The sequence below is a fragment of the Oncorhynchus keta genome, chromosome 10 (genome assembly GCF_023373465.1).
Source record: "Oncorhynchus keta strain PuntledgeMale-10-30-2019 chromosome 10, Oket_V2, whole genome shotgun sequence".
Taxonomy (NCBI): Eukaryota; Metazoa; Chordata; class Actinopteri; order Salmoniformes; family Salmonidae; genus Oncorhynchus; species Oncorhynchus keta.
The window spans coordinates 28,250,916-28,273,588 of record NC_068430.1 but is presented as its reverse complement, the minus strand read 5'-3'; the positions used below and the strand labels follow the sequence as shown (position 1 = coordinate 28,273,588).

Here is a 22,673-nt window from a genome sequence, read left to right as displayed (position 1 = left end):
TAAGTTTGCCTTGAATTCTAAATAAATCAGACAGTTTCAACAGCAAAGCACACCCACACCATCACACCTCCATGCTTCACGGTGGGAACCACACATGCAGAGATCATCCGTTCATCTAGTCTGCATCTCACACAGCGGTTAGAACCAAAAATCTCTAATTTGGACTCATCAGACCAAAGGACAGATTTCCACCAGTCTAATGTCCATTGCTCATGTTTCTTGGCACAAGCAAGTCTCTTCTTATTATTGGTGTCCTTTAGTAGTGGCTTCTTTGCAGCAATTCGACCATGAAGGCCTGAGACACGAAGTCTCCGCTGAACAGTTGATGTTGAGATGTGTCTGTTACTTGCACTGTGTGAAGCATTTATTTTTATTTTGCCTGCAATCTGAGCTGCAGTTAACTCTAATGATCTTATCTGGTGTATGTGTGTGTGTGTATATATATATATATATATATATATATATATACATACATATATACAGTGGGGAGAACAAGTATTTGATACACTGCCGATTTTGCAGGTTTTCCTACTAACAAAGCATGTAGAGGTCTGTAATTTTTATCATAGGTATACTTCAACTGTGAGAGACAGAATCTAAGAATAAAAAATACAGAAAATCACATTGTATGATTTTTAAGTAATTAATTTGCATTTAACTGCAGCTCAGATTGCAAATACTTTTGATTTTCCCATGATGTCAAGCAAAGAGGCACTGAGTTTGAAGGTAGGCCTTGAAATACATCCACAGGTACACCTCCAATTGACTAAAATGATATCAATTTGCCTAACAGAAGCTTCTAAAGCCATGACATCATTTTCTGGAATGTTCCAAGCTGTTTAAAGGCACAGTCAACTTAGTGTATGTAAACGTCTGGCCCACTGGAATTGTGATACAGTGAATTATAAGTGAAATAATCTGTCTGTAAACAATGACTTGTGTCATGCCCAAAGTAGATGTCCTAACCGACTTGCCAAAACTGTAGTTTGTTAACAAGACATTTGTGGAGTGGTTGCAAAACGAGTTTTAATGACTCCAACCTAAGTGTATGTGAACTTCTGACTTCAACTGTATATACACAGTATGTCCCCCCACTTCTAAAGCCAAAGTTGCGCCCCTGGGAATTTCTATGTCATAGATTTAGGTGGTAATTAGTGGAATAGATACAGGCTGGAATTCGGTTTAACCAATCAGCATTAGACCTACCCATTGTATAAATTGGGACAATGACTGACTGACCTCGTCTGTGAGACTACCTCTCGAGGAGCAACCCTTCTCTCCTCTATAGAAGCTCCATCTATCTATTTTTCACTGTTAATTTCTAGAGCTTAGAGAAGTTATTTTTTTCTGAGATTATATGTTTTGGCAGTTGCCTGTAGAAAACAATGGTTTCCAGATGGTCTGAAAACACCCATGTGCATTTTTTGATCTCATATTTTAGAGGATTTATTTAAGGGCCCTTAAATATAAACCCAGCAAAAAAAGAAACGTCCTCTCACCGTCAACTGCATTTATTTTCAGCAAACTTAACATGTGTAAATATTTGTATGAAAATAAACCAGATTCAACAACTGACATGTAACAAGATTCCACAGACATGTGACAAACAGAAATTGAATAATGTGTCCCTGAACAAAGGAAGGGGGTCAAAATCAAAAGTAACAGTCAGTATCTGGTGTGGCCACCAGCTGCATTAAGTACTGCAGTGCATCTCCTCCTCATGGACTGCACTGGATTTTCTAGTTCTTGCTGTGAGATGTTACCAAACTCAAGGCACATGAAAGTTCCCAGACATTTCTGGGGGGAATGGCCCTAGCCCTCACCCTCTAATCAAACAGGTCCCAGACGTGCTAAATGGGATTGAGATCCAGGCTCTTCACTGGCCATGGCACAACACTGACATTCCTGTCTTGCATTCCTGTCCTCCAAATCAATCCCACTCCAGAGTACAGGCCTCGGTGTATCGCTCATTCCTTCGACGATAAAAGCAAATCCAACCATCCCCCCTGGTAAGACAAAACCGCAACTCGTCAATTTAGAGCACTTTTTGCCAGTACTTTCTGGTCCAGCGACGGTGGGTTTGTGCCCATAGGCAAGTTGTTGCTGGTGATGTCTCGTGTGAACCTGCATTACAACAGACCTTCAAGCCTTCAGTCCAGCCTCTCTCCGCCTATTGGGGACAGTCTGAGCACTGATGGAGAGATTGTGCGTTCCTGGTGTAACTCAGGCAATTGTTGTTGCCATCCTGTACCTGTCCTGCAGGTGTGATGTACCGATCCTGTGCAGGTGTTGTTACATGTGGTCTGCCACTGTGAGGACGATCAGCTGTCCATCCCGTCTCCCTGTAGCTCTGTCTTAGGCGTCTCACAGTACGGACATTGCAATGTATTGCCCTGGCCACATCTGCTGTCGTCATGCCTCCTTGCAGCATGCCTAAGGCACGTTCATGCAGATGAGCAGGGACCCTGGGCATCTTTCTTTTTGTGTTTTTCAGAGTCAGTAGAAAGGCCTCCTTTAGTGTCCTAAGTTTTCATAACTGTGACCTTAATTGCCTACTTTTTATAAGCCATTGGTGTCTTAATGACCGTTCCACAGCTGCATGTTCATGAATTGTTTATGGTTCATTGAACAAGCATGGGAAACAGTGTTTAAACCCTTTACAATTAAGATTGGTGGATTTTTACAAATGATCTTTGAAAGAACGGGTCCTGAAAAAGGGACGTTTCTCTTTTTTGCTGAGTTTACTAGTTGTTTAATCAAAGCGATAGTGATGTCTAACTGGCGAGGCTAAAGTAGCAGTGTCTGTAAAATATATTTGATACAGTATGTTTAGCTGCTTGTCCCACTCCGTTGGCAGCTCACCCAGGTGTGTGTCGGACAGAACCATGCATTATTGTGGCCAGTGCTGTGATTGGAGCCCTGGACCGTTCTGTGGACCCCTGCCACGACTTCTACAGCTTTGCCTGTGGGGGATGGGTACGGAACAACCCCCTCCCTGAGGGAAAGTCCCGATGGGGTCCCTTCAGCAACCTATGGGAGCGCAACATGGCCATCATGAAGCACCTGCTAGGTAAGATTCCTCCTTAGGGGATGGGGAGTCCTTAGCTGCCCCCCCTCACCAACCTAGAGAAATACATTCAAACAGTTATGGCCTAAACTCACCATGCAAGGCGTGTGATTTACTTTAGAATGCATTGTTTTGAATTATAATGACTCAACCGAAGCCAGGTGGACGGGATGTCCACTTTGACATCGATCTCAATTAGAACGCATTGGTTCTTCTGTTGGCACTGTAGTCACACAAAACAAATTGTCATTCACCTTTTTCTAGCTAATTTGAATGGGACAAGATTGCTTAAGGTTTTACCATACATGCTAAATTACACCAATTTATCCACTTATGGAAACAACTTCACTACAAGCAAAGATGACTGGAGATATGAACTATCCTGCTCGTATGGTCACTGTTCTGCCTGTCCCATCCTTTCCACTTGCCTCGCTCTGCTTGCGCCACTCACCCGCTTCTGGTGAGTTTAGTCCTTATTGCCTCACTGTTCTTTCTACATGTGTGTTATAGTTACGTTCCCCAGCAAGAAAACCAAACATTTTGCTCAAACAGAAGGGTGAACTAACAAAGAGTCATTAACCAACAACCAAAACAAAACCGGTGGGGTTCTGAAAGACACTTACGGGGGTGTCTACTGAAAGTTGACTAGTAACAACAGCTGGAACCTAAAATTCACTCACCATGAGTGCCCACTACATTTGCCCAAGAAGAGGCAAACAAACATACTAAACTTAAAGACCAAAAGCAAACAGTGGCGCAAAACGAACAGGGAAGATCCGATAAAGGATTGGCTAGAAATCAAAATAGGGCGCTCCAACTTAAGCTGTTAACCATCCACATCTTTCTAGACAAATGGAGCACTGGGTCAGCCACTCTGAAATAGCACCTGGGCCTGCACAGGTGAAACACCTTACCACTTACGAGATGGCAACCAGCACAGGTGTAACATATACTGACTATAACAAGGGGACACCAATCGGTGTGCACTACGTGATAATGAGCTCTACGGTCTAAAGTCCAATCTCAAAACATAAATGGAAAAACGAAAGCCTTTAACAGTTATCCTTTCATTGTAAGATAAGTTTGGATAAAACCTAACTGTAAAATGTTGTATATGGCAGAGAACACCACCGTGAAGGGGCTGAGCAAGGCTGAGGAGAATGCCGCCATGAAGGGGCTGAGCAAGGCTGAGGAGAATGCCCAGATGTATTACAAGGCATGTATGAATGAGACTAAGATCGAGGAATTAGGAGCTCAGCCTCTACAGCAGCTTATCAATCAGGTGAGTTCACTCCTCGAGGCATCCTCATCCAGTCGTCTGACATGGCCCAATGTAGCTACCATGTCACATTTGATGTGCTAACGTATTCTTTGCCATAGTTAATGTAAATAGTTGATCCATTTTTTTAGTTTTTTAAATTTTATTTTTAAATTGATCCTTAATGTATCCATTGCCCTGATATTAAGGAACTCTCAGGTTTTAAGTGAGCCGATCTCTGAAGGAGATCATACATTTTATTTTACAGACAGGAGGATGGGCCCTAACTGGCTCCTGGGACAAGAACAATTTCCAGGAGGTTCTACGCACAGTGTCAGCCAACTACCATTGCTCCCCCTTCTTCACTGTGTTTGTCAGTACAGACTCCAAGTGCTCCAACCACAATATTATTCAGGTGAGAGGATAGCCAGTCACCCCAGTGGCTCCAGGCCCAGACAGTGGCTCTTCACTTATTTAGCAGTTGATTTACATTCCTCTTTACATTTGGTAGAACATTCATCAAACATAACTTATCCCCAGATCTATTCAGAGAGGATTTACATGCACATTTACCTGCTCTTTCTTTTAAAGGGGATGTTAGAAATTGTATGGTTAATCGAAGCTGCAGTATACTGTAGACCCTGCAATACTACACTGTCAAAGCTACAGTGGAGACCCAGGCTCACTTTGCTCAGAGCACTGAAATGTTTCAATGGGGTGTGAGCTGGTAGTCATGCACTGTTACTCTTACCTACTGTACAGGTGGATCAATCTGGGCTGGGGCTCCCCTCTCGGGATTATTACCTCAACAAAACTGCCAATGCAAAGGTACTGACAGGAGGCTGCACTATGGCTCAAGGGGTTTAACTGGGTGAATGGGCTTAAAAATTGTAGCATGATGAAAGACTGGGTAAGGGAGGACTTAAAATAGATCAGTGCCTTGACACAAAGGCCAGATTAAATTAGGAAATGAATTTCATAAATTGGCACAGAACTACTGAGAAATGTATCTCGTTAGATATTTGTTTCAGTAGCTAGGTTTCCATCCAGTGGCAACAGATTTGCAGGTGAATATTCTCAAATGTACACTACCGTTCAAAGGTTTGAGGTCACTTAGAAATGTACTTGTTTTGAAAGAAAAGCAAAAAAAAATGTCAATTTTAAAACAACATCAAATGGATCAGAAATACAGTGTAGACATTGTTAATGTTGTAAATGACTATTGTAGCTGGAAACAGCAGATTTTGAATGGAATATCTGTAGTTGAAGTTGGAAGTTTACATACACCTTAGCCAAATACATTTAAACTCAGTTTTTAACAATTCCTGATATTTAATCCTAAATATTCCCTGTCTTAGGTCAGTTAAGATCACTTTATTTTAAGAATGTGAAATGTCAGGATAATAGAGGAGTGATTTATTTCAGCTTTTATTTCTTTCATCACATTCCCAGTGGGTCAGAAGTTTACATGCACTCAATTAGTATTTGGTAGCATTGCCTTTAAATGGTTTAACTTGGGTCAAATGTTTCGGGTAGCCTTCAACAAGCTTCCCACAATAAATTGGGTGAATTTTGGCCCATTTCTTCTGACAGAGCTGGTGTAACTGAGTCATGTTTGTAGGCCTCCTTGCTCGCACACACTTATTCAGTTCTGCCCACAAATATTTCTATGGTATTGAGGTTAGGGCTTTGTGATGCCACTCCAATACCTTGACTTTGTTGTCCCTACGCCATTTTGCCACAACTTTGGAAGTATGCTTGGGGTCATTGTCCATTTTGAAGACCCATTTGCGACCAAGCTTGAACTTCCTAACTGATGTCTAGAGATGTTGCTTCAATATATCCACATCATTTTCCTACCTCATGATGCCATCTATTTCCTTAGGTGCACCAGTCCCTCCTGCAGCAAAGCACCCCCACAACATGATGCTGCCACCCCTGTGCTTCATGGTTGGGATGGTGTTCTTTGGCTTGCAAACCTCCCTTTTTTCCTCCAAACATAATGATGGTCATTATGGCCAAACAGTTCTATTTTTGTTTCATCAGACCAGAGGACATTTCTCCAAAAAGTACGATCTTTGTCCTCATGTGCAGTTGCAAACCGTAGTCTGGCTTTCTTATGGCGGTTTTGGAGCAGTGGCTTCTTCCTTGCTGAGCGGACGCATTCTGTCTCCTTCCTGAGCGGTATGACTGCTGCGTTGTCCCATGGTGTTTATACTTCCATGTTATTGTTTGTACAGATGAACGTGGTACCTTCAGGCATTTGGAAATTGCTCCCAAGGATGAACCAGACTTGTGGTCTACCATTTTTTTCTGAGGTCTTGGCTGATTTCTTTTGATTTTCCCATGATGTCAAGCAAAAAGGCACTGAGTTTGAAGGTAGGCCTTGAAATACATCCACAGTTACACCTCCAATTGACTAAAATGATATCAATTTGCCTAACAGAAGCTTCTAAAGCCATGACATCATTTTCTGGCATTTTCCAAGCTGTTTAAAGGCACAGTCAACTTAGTTTATGTAAACTTCTGGCCCACTGGAATTGTGATACAGTGAAATCTGTCTGTAAACAATTGTTGTAAAAATGACTAACTGACTTGCCAAAACTATAGTTTGTTAACAAGTAATGTGTGGAGTGGTTGAAAAACTAGTTTTAATGACTCCAACCTAAGTGCATGTAAAATTCTGACTTCAACTGTATATACACAGTATGTCCCCCCACTTCTAAAGCCAAAGTTGCGCCCCTGGGCATTTCTACGTCATAGATTTAGGTAGTAACTTGTAGAATAGACACAGGCTGGAATGCGGTTTTAACCAATCGACATTCAGGATTAGACCTACCCGTTGTATAAATTGGGACAATGACTGACTGACTGACCTCGTCTGTGAGACTACCTCTCGAGGAGCAGCCCTTCTCTCCTCTATAGAAGCTCCATCTATCTATTTTTCACTGTTAATTTCTAGAGCTTAGAGAAGTTATTTTTTTCTGAGATTATATGTTTTGGCAGTTGCCTGTAGAAAACAATGGTTTCCAGATGGTCTGAAAACACACGTGTGTTTTTTGATCTCATATTTTAGAGGATTTATTTAAGGGCCCTTAAATATAAACTCAGCAAAAAAGAAACGTCCTCTCACCGTCAACTGCATTTATTTTCAGCAAACTTAACATGTGTAAATATTTGTAAAAAAAATATTAAAAATAACCAAAGGGACAGTACAAACCCTATAGTATGCCACTTGGACAGAAAATGAAGAAATACTGGAGAAAGAATGTATAGCTCAAGGGATAATGCTCTGCTTGTAATAGTCAGTATTTTCCTAGTCCTGGATTGTGTTTTTAATTGAATTTAACCAACATCTCTCCCTCTGTGCTGCTTACATGGTCTTTGCAGTATCTGAATGCATACCTAGACTTCCTGGTGGAGTTAGGGGTCCTGTTGGGTGGCTCACAGGACACATCCAGATCGCTGATGCAGGATATTGTGGACTTTGAGACCACCCTGGCCAACATCACCGTACCCCAGGAGGAGAGGAGGGACGAGGAGCTAATTTACCATAAGATCCAGGCAAAGGATCTGGCGGTCAGTCCCAGAATGACTTGCATCTCTCTGCAACTTCAGATGATCCAAACATCAACACCATGTCCACATGCAGTATCACCAGATACAAACATACAGTAGATGACTTCCAGATTGAGCTGTCTCCAGTGGTGTAAAGTACTTAAGTAGTACTATAAAGTATTTTTTACTTAAGTAATTTTGTGTATCTGTACTTTACTGTTTATATTTTTGACAACTTTTACTTCACTATATTCCTAAGTAAAATAATGTACTTTTTATTCCATACATTTTCCTATACACCCAAAAGTACTTGTTACATTTTGAATGCTTAGCAGGACAGGAAAATGGTGCAATTCACACGCATATCAAGAATACATCCCTGGTCATCCCTACTGCCTTTTGATCTGGCGGACTCACAAATACACATGCTTCGTTTGTAAATTATGTCTGTGTGTTGTAGTGTTCCCCAGGCTATCCTTAAAGAAATGTAAAAAACAAGAATTGTGCCATCTGGTTTGCTTTTCAAATGATTGTTTTACTTTTGATACTTAAGTATCTTTTTGCAATTCAATTTACTTTTGATACTTATGTATATTTAAAACCAAATACTTTTACTCTAGTAGTATTTTAACTGGGTGACCTTTTACTTGAGTGATTTTCTATTAAGGGATATTTACTTTTACTCGAGTATGACAATTGGGTACTTTTTCCACAACTGGCTGTCTCAATCAACAAGTGTATTTTGCATAGATTGCATTTTTGGTTTAACAGTGCCTTCTCCAAGGTCTTTCTTCCTACTTTCTGTTCATACCTGCTGATTTATAAAAAAGAAATGCAAATCTGTGCACGAGTAGATGTTGACAGTATCATTGTTTCTGTGTGTCGGTAGACATTGGCTCCTGCGGTGGACTGGATGCCTTACCTCACAGACGTGTTTGCTCCTGTTCTTCTAAATGACTCCGAGCCTGTGGTGGTGTACGCCAAGGACTACCTCCAGAAGGTCTCTGACCTCATTGCAAGCACTAACAAGAGGTTAGAATCACTTCCAATCCCTGCCTTTCACTCATTCATATTTAAATGTGATGGACAACGCATTGTAATTAAAGTAACCATTGGGGTGATTTCATATCGATTGGAAAGGGATATTATATGAGCAGCACAGGGGACATTATAAAACGTTATGCAAACTAGAATAACCTTTTACTTCCTTTCCTGAAATGTTAATATGGTGTAATGAATGAATCTACTCCTACCTGAGCAGTGTCCTGAACAACTACATGATCATGAAGGTGGTGAGGAAGATGGTGTCCATCCTGGACAAGAAGTTCCAGGATGCTGAGCAGCGCTTCTTTGAAGTCATGTATGGAACCAAGAAGGTGAGAGAGAGATGGGGAAACCCGTCATGGCTGTAAGCTGGCAGGGAAATTATCAACAGACTTACAGATAAGGGTACACGAGGGGGACCAGATTTTCCTGCTGCCTCAGTCAAGAAGTAAAGCGATACTTGCTTATAGCACAGATATAAATAAATTAGTGGCTATAAAGTAAACTGTAAACAGAAATTGGCATAGATAAAACTTAATGAGATGTGCACTTGTTAGGGGCAAACTTAAAGGGACACTTTGATTTTGGCAGAGGCCCTTTATCTAATGCTCCAGAGTCCGATGAACTCGTGGATTACCATTATTTGTCTCTTCGTCCAGTATGAATGAAGTTGAAGGTAATTTTGTGAGTCAATGCCAACTATTGTTACCCATGGTGCAATAACAAAGTCTATCTACAAGCAACGCTAGTTAGCAATTGTTCTAGAACTAGTCAGCATCTTACTTCAAACTGCACGCAGAGACATAAAAATGGTATCCAAGAGTTAATCTGATTCTGGAGCAGTAGATAAAGGGTCTCTGCCAAAGTGTCCCTTTAATTAAACAAGGAGATGATAAGAAATACTTTAGCTGAGTCACTGTCATCATTAGGCACATGGCACTTCTTTTAAAAGCTATCTGCTGTGTTGTGGGTGTTCCAGCTATCCAAACCCTTATCTGAGAAAGATCCTGTTTGCCTTGCTTTGCTCTGGAGTCACACTGTCAGAACATACCAAGAGCATTTTCGCCCTGGGGAGTGTGTGCACAATTCCTGAGACCCTCTAAACTATACTTTTAGCACCCCTCCCTTTCTACCCATCACTCACTGTCATTGTTTTCCCTGTCTCTACTCATATCTCTTGTTCTCTCACTCACCCGTTTCCACTCTGTTGACCTCTCCCTTTCCCCCTTCCTCTGTCTGCACTCTGTTTGATTCTAATATTCCCTGTAATCGAGGGGAAGTTGGGCGAGAGGGCTGTCCTATTGCCAATCTCGGAGAGTCTCACAAAAACAACAGTCAGCACGTTCCCCTCTAAAAGGGCTGTCTCCCCACACTCTGATAAAGGCCTGGCTTTACCTCCAAGTCATAGCTGCAAGATTATGGATTCCAAGGAAATATTGTTTACTTCAAAAGAAAAACCAACACTTTACTACTTATTCCATGCTTGAGGAGCATTTTAAAAGCTAATACAGTTAGACTGGGTTGATACTACGTTAGTATCATGCCGTGTTTAAGTCTGAGAGACAGTGCTATCTTGTGTGTAGGTGGTTTGATGTCATAGTTCTAATGTGCTTGGTGTGATGTTTCAGAGCTGCACCCCACGCTGGAAGCTGTGCGTCAGCGACACAGACAGTGCCCTCGGCTTTGCTCTCGGGGCCCTCTTTGTCAAAGCCACTTTTGCTGAGGACAGCAAGGCCATTGTAAGTGTTTCAAGGTATCGCCTACACACCTACCTACACTGTGAACTGCCCCTGGGTGAGATTTTGATTTTGAGATTCTTTCCTTTTCCCTATATTTCTATCAGGCAGAAGATATGGTCTCTGAGATCAAATGGGCATTTGAGGACAGCCTGAAGTATGTGGACTGGATGGATCAGGGGACCAAAAAGGCAGCCAGAGAGAAGGTGGGAGAGATGGGTTGCTTTGACTAACTTGTAGAAAGTGTTCCACTGCTGGGGTGAGAGACTTGTCATTACACAGATTAGCAACTCTGGAAAAGGTTCTTGCCTTATAACTAACATAAGGTATGTAGCAGTGATAGGATTTCCATTGTATTCCATAAGAGATTGCCAGACAGGACACAGAAAACATAGTCCTTATTGCTTTATCATCAGTTAGTGAAACAGAACTCTGCAGTGCCATCTGGTGTAAGCATCTGTCTCAATTCACCTCATCTGCTCTGTTATAGGCTGAAGCCATTTACAACATGGTTGGATATCCAAAATTCATAATGGACCCCAAGGAGCTTGACAAAGTGTTCAATGATGTAGGTAAATATGTAATTACATTGAATATGCATACTTCTATATTATGAAGTCCATGTCTCATATGTTAATTAAAAGACCCAACTCATTGATGTTGTCTTATTGTAAGACACCCTGGTTCTGAGGAGGGTTGCCAGTCTTACAGTATCTTGTGTGTGAACCTCTTTCGCCTTCTAACCTGATTCCCCTCTCTCTCAGTTTGAGGTGGTGTCTGACCTGTATTTTCAAAATGTCATGCAGTACTACAACTTCTCTGCCAGAGTGACTGCGGACCAGTTAAGGAAAACCCCCAACAGAGATCAGTGAGTGCTCGCCTCTCCAAAGAAGAGATCAAATTCTCTGATGGTTACAAATTCCCATTCTGCTGACACTGTAGAATAGTACTGCCACCCAGAAATGTTCCCTGGCAACCAATTTCCCTCATCCGAACTGATCTTTTTCTCTCACTACATAGTGTAAGAGAGCAGCTTAGGGTTTTAATGCTTTCACACTGATCTCTAGTCAACAGCCTAGCTAAGGGGGTAGGGGAGAGTCAACGACTGGTTACCATCCTCATCTCAGATTTATGTTCTATGTCTTATATATTTTGTCTTGCATATACAGGTGGAGCATGACCCCTCCTACGGTTAATGCATACTATAATCCTACCAAGAATGAGATGGTGCTCCCTGCGGGAATCCTTCAAGCTCCTTTTTATAGCCTCTCATGGCCAAAGTAGGTCCCTTTTCAGCCTATTCAGTCCCTTAATACCGGCCCATCTTTGGCAAAAATACAAGTACACCACATTTGCGTGTGTGCACGCTGTACTTGCGTGAATTGTATACAGTGTGTGTGGTGTCTCCTTGAGTGTCTTCACATAGCTCAGAATGTAATTGCTTTGTTATAACATGCTTTTATTTACTTGAAAGGATTTTGTTAAACTGTTGAATACATTTCCAGGGCCCTGAACTTTGGGGGGATTGGTGTAGTTATGGGACATGAGTTGACACATGCTTTTGATGACCAAGGTAAGACTTTGTATTTTCATATAAGTTGTAGTGTGTTAACTCTTGTTACTTTATATGGGAGACTCAGAATAAAATGATGTGACTATAGAAGTTTGGTAAAAACTAAGACTCTCTTTTTAGAAATATAGCTAGGCTGTACACTTACAGTACCTGGCAGGGGAGACACTTTGATCACGAAGGAGGTTCACCCAGGGCGAGGTTCGGCCTTTGCACTCTGGATGAGCTGATCCCTCAAATTCTCTACTGCATAATTTGTGGTAGTGGGGGGACTGTGTCCGCACTCACGAAGGAGGTTCAACCAGGGCGAGGTTCGGCCATTGCACTCTGGATGAGCTGATCCCTCAAATTCTCTGCTGCAAAAAAAAATATATATATATTATAGACTGTAAGTTGTAAGCATCCCACCAATCAAACATATGGCACATTATGATTTCAAATTTGGTCTCCCGTTCTGAAGCATATTTTGCTTCATGTTAAAGGGAGGGAGTACGACAAGGATGGGAACCTCCGCTCCTGGTGGAAGAACTCATCTGTGGAGGCCTTTAAGAAGCAGACCCAGTGTATGGTGGAGCAGTACAGTAACTACAGCATCAACAAGGAAGCCCTCAATGGAAAACACACCTTGGGAGAGAACATAGCTGACAATGGTGGCCTGAAGGCTGCCTACAAGGTTTGTATGATGGGGAGGTGTTAGGGTGGGCTAAGGGGAAAGTAGACTTGACAATTCAACTTACAAGCACACATACAGTAAATGTGCAGACGTTTCAGAATCATCAATGTGAGATACAGTATTTGGAACATTTGAGGGCAAGATATATGCCTGTATGCATGCTGCCTGTAACATGATCCTTGTCTGCTTTGAAGGCTTATGTGAACTGGATTGCAAAGAATGGAGAGGAGGCCACCCTGCCTGCCCTGGGGATGACCAATCATCAGTTATTTTTTGTTGGATTTGCCCAGGTTTGTGCCACTTACAGTATCTCAATGTCTGTGGCAAATTTAGTAATGCATTCTCTAGCATGCCTGCCTTCACTCTAAAGTCCTTAATAATGTGTGTCTGTGCTTCCTGCTATGTGTAGGTATGGTGCTCAGTTCGAACTCCGGAAAGCTCGCATGAGGGCATCATCACAGATCCACACAGTCCGTCGAGATTTCGAGTTATTGGCACCATCTCCAATTCCCATGAGTTCTCCAAGCACTTTGGCTGCAAGGCAGATTCCCCCATGAACCCCAAACATAAGTGTAAGCTTTGGTGATGCTTAGCTACACATAGGTAGGTCTGGCAGGTGGCAAAATGGACACTGGGGACATGGAGCAAAAATAGATGCAGTGGTAAAGTCTCTAAGGAAGGAGAGTACTGGTCTCAATACCACTGAAAATCCAGCTGTCTTACCCACTACACTTCTCAGTGTCCTTAATGAGGACTGAAGCTGGAAGTTGAGCCAGATCCAACTCTCTTCATAAAGAAAATTTGTTATAGAAATCAGCCTCTCTTTCCTCAATGGAACTCTGAAAATGTGCCTTCGTGTTCACTTAATGGAGGGACAATTTTAACACTGGAAACCAAAGGAATGGTTATAAAAAGGAGAACACTAATGGGAACTTCTCTCAATCAGATTTTATGAAGTTGTCATATGCATTATAGTGACATTTATTTGTTTGTATCAGTTATATCAATCCATCTCTGTGTTGTGTCTTCAGTTACTATATATTTCTTGACTGCAAAAGAAAATGACGAGTTGCAATTCCTGGATTTGGATTGAGATATAATCCAGAGGAAACGGTCAATCACATCTACAGGATAATACAAGTTACTGTCATAAGTGGATTGTAAAAGCCATATTTTATTATTGCACATGATTGATCTGGTCAATAAGCCCAATGTGTAGGCCTAGCTTGTTTCTGCATCAACAAAACCTAACACTGATTTGGGTTAATGTCTCCAGTGTATGTAGTAGTGGTGTTTGGTAGAAAGTGACCCTCACATAATTGGTAAATACCTGATATAAGAGACATATTTAAACAAATATTCATTCAGAGCATTCTGAAACTCAGGGATGTACTGTTTAACCTTTATTTAACAATGCAAGTACTGAAAAAAATATAAACGCAGCATGTAAAGTGTTGGTCCCATTTTTTTTTTTACAAGCTGAATTAAAAGATCCCAGAAATATTCCATATGCACAAAAAGCTTTTCCCTCAAATGTTGAGCATAAATTTGTTTACATCCCTGTTAGCAATTCTCTGTTTTCAAGATAATCCATCCACCTGACAGGTGAGGCATATCAATTTAATTTTTTTATTTGACCTTTATTTAACTAGGCCAGTCAGTTAAGAACAAATTCTTATTTTCAATGACGGCTGAGGAACAGCCTTGTTCAGGGGCAGAACGACAGCTAGGGGATTCGATCTTGCAACCTTTCGGTTTCTAGTCCAACACTCTAACCACTAGGCTACGCTGCTGCCCCAAGATGGTGATTAAACTGCATGATCTTTACACAGGTGCACCTTGTGCTGGGGACAATGAAAGGCCACTCTAAAATGTGCAGCTTTGTCACAGATGCCAAGTTTTGAGGGAGCATGCTGACTGCAGGAATGTCCAGCAGAGCTGTTGCCAGAGAATTGGATGTTAATTTCTCTACCATAAACTGCCTCCAATGTCATTTTAGAGAATTTGGCAGTACATCCAACAACCGCAAATCACGTGTAACCATGCCAGCCCAGGACCTCCACATCCAGCTTCTTCACCTGTGGGATTTTCTGAGGGGTGGGATATTTATGTCTGTAATAAAGCCCTTTTGTGGGGAAAACTCATTCTGATTGGTTGGGTGGGCCTGGTTCCTAAGTGGACGAGCCTGTGCCCACCCATGGCTGTGCCCCTGCCCAGTCAAGTCAAATCCATAAATTAGGGCCTAATTGATTTATTTCAATTGACTGATTTCCTTCTATGAACTGTTACTCCGTAAAAATCTTTTAAAGTGTTGCATGTTCCGTGGATATTTTTGTTCAGTATATTAACCATTGAACAAGTCACGTAACAAAAATAGTTTTACCGTTCTGTGTCTGGTCATACATGACATGACTTCTCTGTGACGTTACTTCTCTAATTGTTCTTATCTCATAGAAATGTGGTCACCGTTCTTTTGTATGACCCATCTATTTCGATGGCCCATCTGAGGCTTCATAACGACACCTTTAACGTAATGACGAGCCTCCGTTGTATTCCAAAACAATTAAAGTAAATTAATAGTGGTTATCAACGCTAGATGTCGCTGCACACAAACAATATAGTACCGAGTACTGTACGATCTAATACAAACTTCACTTCAGCCTTCTGGCAGTAAATACACCATCGGTCCAATCATTATGTGTACAGATGACTGTACTTGATCCTGATTACATTTGTATATATTGAGTGGTTCTTGAGAATGACCCCATACATATAGCAGGAGACACACACTTCAAGACAGCCACTACAGTTGAAATAATAAATAACATTAATTATTTAAAAAACATATCATAAAGCGTAGTTATTTAGAACTAAAATAATGCAGTACTCAATATACTTTAATGTAGGCCTATGTGCCAGTCAGTACAGGTTATTGGCCACATGAATGCAACAAATGAGCGTCATTTTCGATAGCTGTAGTTAAGACGTACATACCCGTAATTGGACGAGAATAGCCGAATCATCTGTCCTACCGGACTGGAAGCGGCCGGAACGCCATGTTGACGAAGTCTCCCATCTCCGTGGAAAAAATGATTATAGAAAAATCAGTTGTTGAAAACAAATGTTAAATTATCGAAGGAGAAAAGACGCCGGTGACAGTGTTCGGAAGAACTGAAACGGATCTGCAGAGGTCCCGGGCGGGCAAGGGAGGCAAACCTCCCACCGTCCCCATGAATAGCACCACAGACCCGAACAGCGACTTTCCATGAAAAAAAGCTATTCTGAGTTGCTATAATAGCTAGCTAGCCCTAGTGTCGGCTAAAGGATTTGCGGCCTGTTTCAATCATATTCAAGGCTTGCTATATTTATGAAAGCTAGATATATTTTGTATCAGTATTTATTAGTGTATTGTTTTCCTTGGTTTATTTTTTTGCAATGAGTTTGCCGGCGAAAATAGTCCCAAAACCTGCCACTGTCGCAGTAAGTGGACCTGGAACCGGCCCGTCTCCGTCGAGCCAACTGCGGGCTACCCTGACCTCGGTGTCTTTACCGTCGGGAGCCCCAGGCGCTCCTCAACTGAACACCCTGCCGCCTCCTCAGTATCCTTCATTGACAAGAATACCCCTGCCACCTCTTGGTCAGGTATTCGGGGGAGAAACATTTAGGTAACGTATTGGTGAGCAGTTGGGTGCGGGTCAATGACTGATGTTTTGAAGAATAGGGAGGAGACATTTAGCTTGTTAGTTAGTTAGCTAGCTAGCTAACATATTACTATAGTTATTTATTGACAATCTGCTAAATGGCTAGCTTGTCAAATTCGATAAACTGCAGATAATTAATTTTGTTGGCCAATGCATTTTAACTGTTGTGCTTGTGGGCATCAGAAAAGCTGGCCAACTAGACACAATTTCACGAGTTGGCGTAACGTTAGCTAGCTAACTCTAGAAGGCCACCTCACCGGCTTTGTTCAGTTTACCCGTAGCTCGCTAACTAGTCAGCCACATTCATATTAGCAGCTGTAGACTCATAACTAACACACCCGGCTAACTATTTTATTCGGGTCAGGTAGTATCTTGTAAGAGGGTTTGGGTGGACTATATTTTGTAGCAATCAAAACGTACTTGTTAATCATCCTAAAACTATAATATTGCTACCTCGTATGAGTGAATGTAAACTAGCTGGGTACAGTAGTAACCTAGCTAACTAAGTTGGGCCTTCTCCCCGGTATCCATAAAAGGAATGCTAACTGTCGTTATTTAGCTAGCTAGCTAGGCCGTAGTTAAACCGGGTAGTAGATGGCAACCGGTGCCACACCGGTATACCCATATTGACACGGTAGTGACGCCACATACATATTTGCTGGTAGCTACGTTAGCAACTGTAGTAACGTTACAGTGTAATGCATTTGATCCAGTATGGGTTTACCGGTATTCCTATTTTATTTGGGGTTATGCATGTATCATGATTGTATGAATGACATTCAGTAAGCCTATGTCAAGTCACTGCGTATCTATTTTTTTTTTAAACAGAAATTAATCAAGAGCATTTTCCTCACTTCAGAAACCTCTTGTCCCTTGAACACTTTTGATTCCAGCCAGTGGAATTGTTCTGCCAAATTGGATCTCCTTAACAACGTGCCTTGCTTGATTTGTATGAACTTTGTGAATATCAACTTTGAATCTTAATTCATTTGATCCGGCCATTTAAAGTTAGGATCTAGTGTCTTTTTATGATTTAAAACATTCTTTTTTTGATCTAATGTCCAGTCATAATGGAAGTATTGTCTCCTGAGTGCTAGTCTGTGAGTCTTATCATCTTCGATGGTGCAGCCCCCGACCAAAAGTTTTAGAGGACGCCCTCTTGGCCGCAAGGACAAAATGTTGCTGTTTGAAAGCAAATTTCCTGCAATTCTACACATTTAGCCTTGAGGCAGAGAACATTTTCCAGTTTTAAAGTACATTTCCTGCAATTCTACACATTTTGCCATAGCTTATGTCGTGTTCTTATGCTGAGTGACTTAAAAATAACAAAATCAATGCAAAGGCATTTCTTCAAGTTGTGAAAGGACTATTACAAAATCCATAAGAACAGTTAAATTGTAGACATTAATCAAAACTTCATCCATGCTTAATAACATTAACAACGTTACAGGCTTCTAAAGGACTCTGCCACAGTGATAGCGAGTCAACTGACTCATATCCTCAACCTGTTAATCTCAACTGGGGAAATCCCATGTCAATAGATAACGGCTTATATAACACCAAGTCGGGATAGATCGGATGTGGCCAACTACCGTCCAGTATCAGTTCTTTGTGCTGTCTCCAAAGTGTTGTAAAGGCTGGTGCAGACACAGGTGGCCAACTATTTCTCACTCAACGGCCTATTTACAGCCTATCAACGCTGCTTTAGAAAAATGCACATCTACAGCAGTGCAAAAGGTTGTGGAAGACATCAAGTCGGCTTGTAACAGCCAGGTCACAGCAGCGCTCTTCTTGGATCTGGAGGAAGCTTTTGACAATACACCAAACCACACTCCAGAGGAAGCCTGTGAAACTAGGCTTTGACAGTACTGCAATCAAGTGATTCACATCATACTTACGGGGAGAAGTCAGTACAAACTGCAGAGCACGCAATTAGCCCAGGTACCTGTGGTGAATGGAGTCCCACAAGGGAATGTTTTTGGATCCCTGCTGTTCTGCATTTACATAAATTACTTTCCATCAGTGCTGGAGAAATGCTGCATACATAATTGCAGATGAGACAATCCTATACTACTCAGCAAATACACCAGGGAGTGTGAGGAGGCAGTGTCAAACGACATCAACAGGGAAGCGTCTTAGTTTGCTCTCCCTACACCCTCATAAGACCAAGGAAATGCTGTTTGGCATCCCACAAAAGCTGAGACACAGCCAAATCTATTACAATAACAGACAGACAAAAAACGTACAAACAAGTAAACTGCTTAAAGTACCTGGGGAAGAAGTTGGACCCACACCTACACTGGAATGAACATGCTGGCCTGGTCACAGGGAAATGGCTTTCTGGGCATGGCGCTCTAAAGACTTTGTCTCCAAGGGCAGCCTCCTGACAATCTACTACCACCATGATAACTCACCTGGACAACTGTGCCACGGTATGGCTTCCCACCCCACATCAGTGCAATAAAATAGGTTTTAACCAGCTTCCGGGGGTGCAGCAGCCAAAGCTTATGACCAATGGGACCTGCATCTGCTGGCACAACCATGGCCTTCCAAGGCAGTCTGCAGTTCTTTGGACCATTGCTCTAGGACAAGTTGGACTTATCCACACAACAGCTAGCTAGCATGTCCACCATCAAAAGAGCTTTATACAAATCTAGACTGATGTAATGCGAGTGTGGTTTTGTATGTATGCTCTATATTCTCCTGTGTATGGTGCTTTTATCTAGACAACTTTATGTGATGTGTATACTGAGTTAACAAAACATGAGACTGGCCAGGTGAATCCAGATGAAAGCTATGATCCCTTATTGATGTCACTTGTTAAATCTGCTTTTATAAGTGTAGATGAAGGGGAGGTGATGTGTTAAAGAAGGATTTTAAAGTAATGAGACAATTTAGAAATGGATTGTGTACGTGTGCAATTCAGAAGTTAATGGGCAAGGCAAAGGATTTGCAGTGCATTCGGAAAGGATTCAAACCCCTTGACTTTTTCTACATTTTGTTACGTTAGACTTATTCTGAAATGGTTTCAATTGTTTTTTTACCCCTCAATACCACACAATACCCCATAATGACAAAGTGAAAATACCTTTTTAGATATTTTTGCAAATTTATTAAATATACAGATGAAGTCGGAAGTTTACACACACTTCGATTGGAATCATAACTCATTTTTCAACCACTCCGCACATTTCTTGTTAACAAACGATAGTTTTGGTAAGTAAGTTAGGACATCTACTGTGTGCACGACACAAGCGATTTTTCCAAAAATTATTTAGCCATATTATTTCACTTATAATTCACTGTATCACAATTCCAGTGGGTCATGCACTAAGTTGACTGTGCCTTTAACCTCTTGCTCCTACCTGGCACGCAGGCGTCCCGTCTAGAGCTCTGGAAATGCAAATGCGCTACGCTAAATGCTAATAGTATTAGTTAAAACTCAAACGTTCATTAAAATACACATGCAGGGTATTGAATTAAAGCTACACTCGTTGTGAATCCAGGCAACAAGTCAGATTTTTAAAATGCTTTTCGGCGAAAGCATGAGAAGCTATTATCTGATAGCATGTAACACCCCAAAAGACCCGCAGGGGACGTAAACAAAATAATTAGCATAGTCGTCGCTACACAAACCGCACAAATAAAATATAAAACATTCATTACCTTTGACCATCTTTGTTGGCACTCCTAGATGTCCCATAATCACTATTGGGTCTTTTTTTTCGATTAAATCGGTCCATATATAGCCTAGATATCGATCTATGAAGACTGTGTGATAAACGGAAAAAAATATTGTTTCATAACGTAACGTCATTTTTTAAAATTAAAAAAGTCGACGATAAACTTTCACAAAACACTTCGAAATACTTTTGTAATGCAACTTTAGGTATTAGTAAAATTCATCAGGATGCGATGTCGATCGATGTCAATTCTATAGGTGTCCGTCTCGAAAAAATGTCTTAGAGAGCTCGACCAAAACATCCGGTCGGAGACCGGAGGGAATCGATTCCCTTGATTCGGTTAGACCAAGAATCAAAGCTGAATCAAATGACAAGACTCTAGACAACGTGTGGAAGCTGTAGGCACTGCAACCTCGGCCTCATTTAATTCGGTTCACTTTGAACAATTCCTGGAAGTAGCGCAAGGATATTTATTTCCATTTTCAGTGATCAGATTTTCCTGCACTTTTCGATGAAACGCACGTTCTGTTATAGTCACAGCCGTGATTTAACCAGTTTTATAAACGTCTGAGTGTTTTCTATCCACACATACTAATCATATGCATATACTATATTCCTGGCCTGAGTAGCAGGGCGCTGAAATGTTGCGCGATTTTTAACAGAATGTTCGAAAAAGTAGAGGGTTGACTTAACAGGGTACAGCTTGGAAAATTCCCGAAAATTATGTCATGGCTTTAGAAGCTTCTGATAGGCTAATTGACATAATTTGAGTCAATTGGAAGTGTACCTGTGGCTGTATTTCAAGGCCTACCTTCAAAAATTGTTGACCTCCAAGTCTGGTTCATCCTTGGGAGCAATTTCCAAATGTTTGAAGGTACCACGTGTACTATTGTTTGTACAGATGAACAAGTATAAACACCATGGGACCACGCAGCCGTCATACCGCTCATGAAGGAGACATGTTCTGTCTCCTAGAGATGAATGTACTTTGGTGCAAAAAGTGCTAATCAATCCCAGAACAACAGCAAAGGACCTTGTGAAGATGCTGGGGGAAAGTTACAAAAGTATCCATATCCACAGTAAAACGATTCCTCTATCTACTTAACCTGAAAGGCCGCTCAGCAAGGAAGAAGCCAGTGCTCCATAAAAAAGCCAGACTACGGTTTGCAACTGCATATGGGGACAAAGATTGTACTTTTTGGACAAATGTTCTCTGGTCTGATGAAACAAAAATAGAACTGTTTGGCCATAATGACCATCGTTATGTTTGGGGGAAAAATGGGGATTCTTGCAAGCCGAAGAACACTACCCCAACCGTGAAGCATCATCATGTTGTTGGGGTACTTTGCTGCAGGAGGGACTGGTGCACTAAACAAAATAGATGACATCATGAGGGAGGAAAATTGTGGATGGAAAATTGTGGATATATTGAAGCAACATCTCAAGACATCAGTCAGGAAGCTTGGTCGCAAATGGGTCTTCCAAATGGAAAATGACCCCAAGCATACTTCCAAAGTTGTGGCAAAATGGCTTCAGGACAACAAAGTCAAGGTATTGGAGTGGCCACCACAAAGCCCTGACCTCAATCCTATAGAGAATATGTGGGCAGAACTGAAAAGGCGTGTGTGAGCAAGGAGGCCTACAAACCTTACTCAGTTACACCAGCTCTGTCAGGAGGATTGGGCCAAAATTCACTCAACTTACTTTGGGAAGTTTGGAAGGCTACCTGAAACGTTTGACCCAAGTTAAACAATTTAAAGGCAACCCACTTGGAATGCGATGAAAGAAATAAAAGCTGAAATAAATCATTCTCTCTACTATTATTCTGACATTTCACTTTCTTAAAATAAAGTGGTGATCCTAACTGACCTGTGACAGGCCATTGTTACTAGGATTAAATGTCAGGAAATGTGAAACTGAGTTTAAATGTATTTGGCTAAGGTGTATGCAAACTTCTGACTTTAACTGTAAACAACACCTTATTTACGTAGGTATTCAGAACCTTCTGTAAATTAACGAGCATGTTGCTTACATGTTGCTATGATTTAAAACCGTCAACAGCAGTATAGGCCAAAAAGTATATTTTATACACATTTTCGACACTGCATCCATATGCCGCACATTGTGACATTGTTTACAAGTTTGCTATTTTAATGTGTAATGTGGGGATATAATTTCTCTCGTTCACTTCCATTACTCAATGCCCCAAAAATGTGTAGGGTGTTTGCTCAATGCTCGACTTAAATATGGGTAAATTCAAGAGGGTGCTCCAAAACCTTGTTTTCTGTAGCCTATGTCATGAATCACATACAATTATTCATTAGATTGTTCTTTACAATATTGCAACCTTAATATGCTTGTACTTAATTGTTGCTTAAATAAG

At 41.3% G+C, this 22,673-nt stretch overlaps 2 protein-coding genes and 1 pseudogene across 21 annotated transcripts in view; all 3 read left to right on the top strand.

Moving 5' to 3' along the window:
• The window catches only part of LOC118388474 (endothelin-converting enzyme 1-like), a 56,627-nt gene extending 42,215 nt beyond the window's left edge, over window positions 1-14,412 (top strand). For 3 of the 5 annotated variants that reach the window (XM_035777592.2, XM_035777590.2, XM_052526805.1), the window contains 16 exons: window positions 2,858-3,070; window positions 4,189-4,349; window positions 4,570-4,740; window positions 5,088-5,153; window positions 7,716-7,904; window positions 8,773-8,915; window positions 9,145-9,259; window positions 10,556-10,666; window positions 10,771-10,869; window positions 11,154-11,231; window positions 11,428-11,531; window positions 11,833-11,943; window positions 12,169-12,236; window positions 12,716-12,906; window positions 13,101-13,196; window positions 13,316-14,412. In XM_035777592.2, coding sequence (XP_035633485.1) covers window positions 2,858-3,070; window positions 4,189-4,349; window positions 4,570-4,740; window positions 5,088-5,153; window positions 7,716-7,904; window positions 8,773-8,915; window positions 9,145-9,259; window positions 10,556-10,666; window positions 10,771-10,869; window positions 11,154-11,231; window positions 11,428-11,531; window positions 11,833-11,943; window positions 12,169-12,236; window positions 12,716-12,906; window positions 13,101-13,196; window positions 13,316-13,492 — 2,093 coding nt within the window. In that variant the 3' untranslated portion in view covers window positions 13,493-14,412. The remainder of the gene's footprint in view (window positions 1-2,857; window positions 3,071-4,188; window positions 4,350-4,569; window positions 4,741-5,087; window positions 5,154-7,715; window positions 7,905-8,772; window positions 8,916-9,144; window positions 9,260-10,555; window positions 10,667-10,770; window positions 10,870-11,153; window positions 11,232-11,427; window positions 11,532-11,832; window positions 11,944-12,168; window positions 12,237-12,715; window positions 12,907-13,100; window positions 13,197-13,315) is intronic. The other 2 variants (XM_035777591.2, XM_035777593.2) reach the window with 2 other exon arrangements.
• On the top strand, window positions 12,378-12,524 carry LOC118389652 (uncharacterized; annotated as a pseudogene).
• Window positions 14,413-15,945: 1,533 nt separating the features above from the next.
• Window positions 15,946-22,673, top strand: part of LOC118388472 (eukaryotic translation initiation factor 4 gamma 3-like) — a 73,412-nt gene continuing 66,684 nt past the window's right edge. For 15 of the 16 annotated variants that reach the window (XM_052526797.1, XM_052526802.1, XM_035777589.2 and 12 more), the window contains exon 1: window positions 15,946-16,505. In XM_052526797.1, the coding sequence (XP_052382757.1) occupies window positions 16,342-16,505 (164 nt within the window). In that variant the 5' untranslated portion in view covers window positions 15,946-16,341. The remainder of the gene's footprint in view (window positions 16,506-22,673) is intronic. The other variant, XM_052526798.1, reaches the window with a different exon arrangement.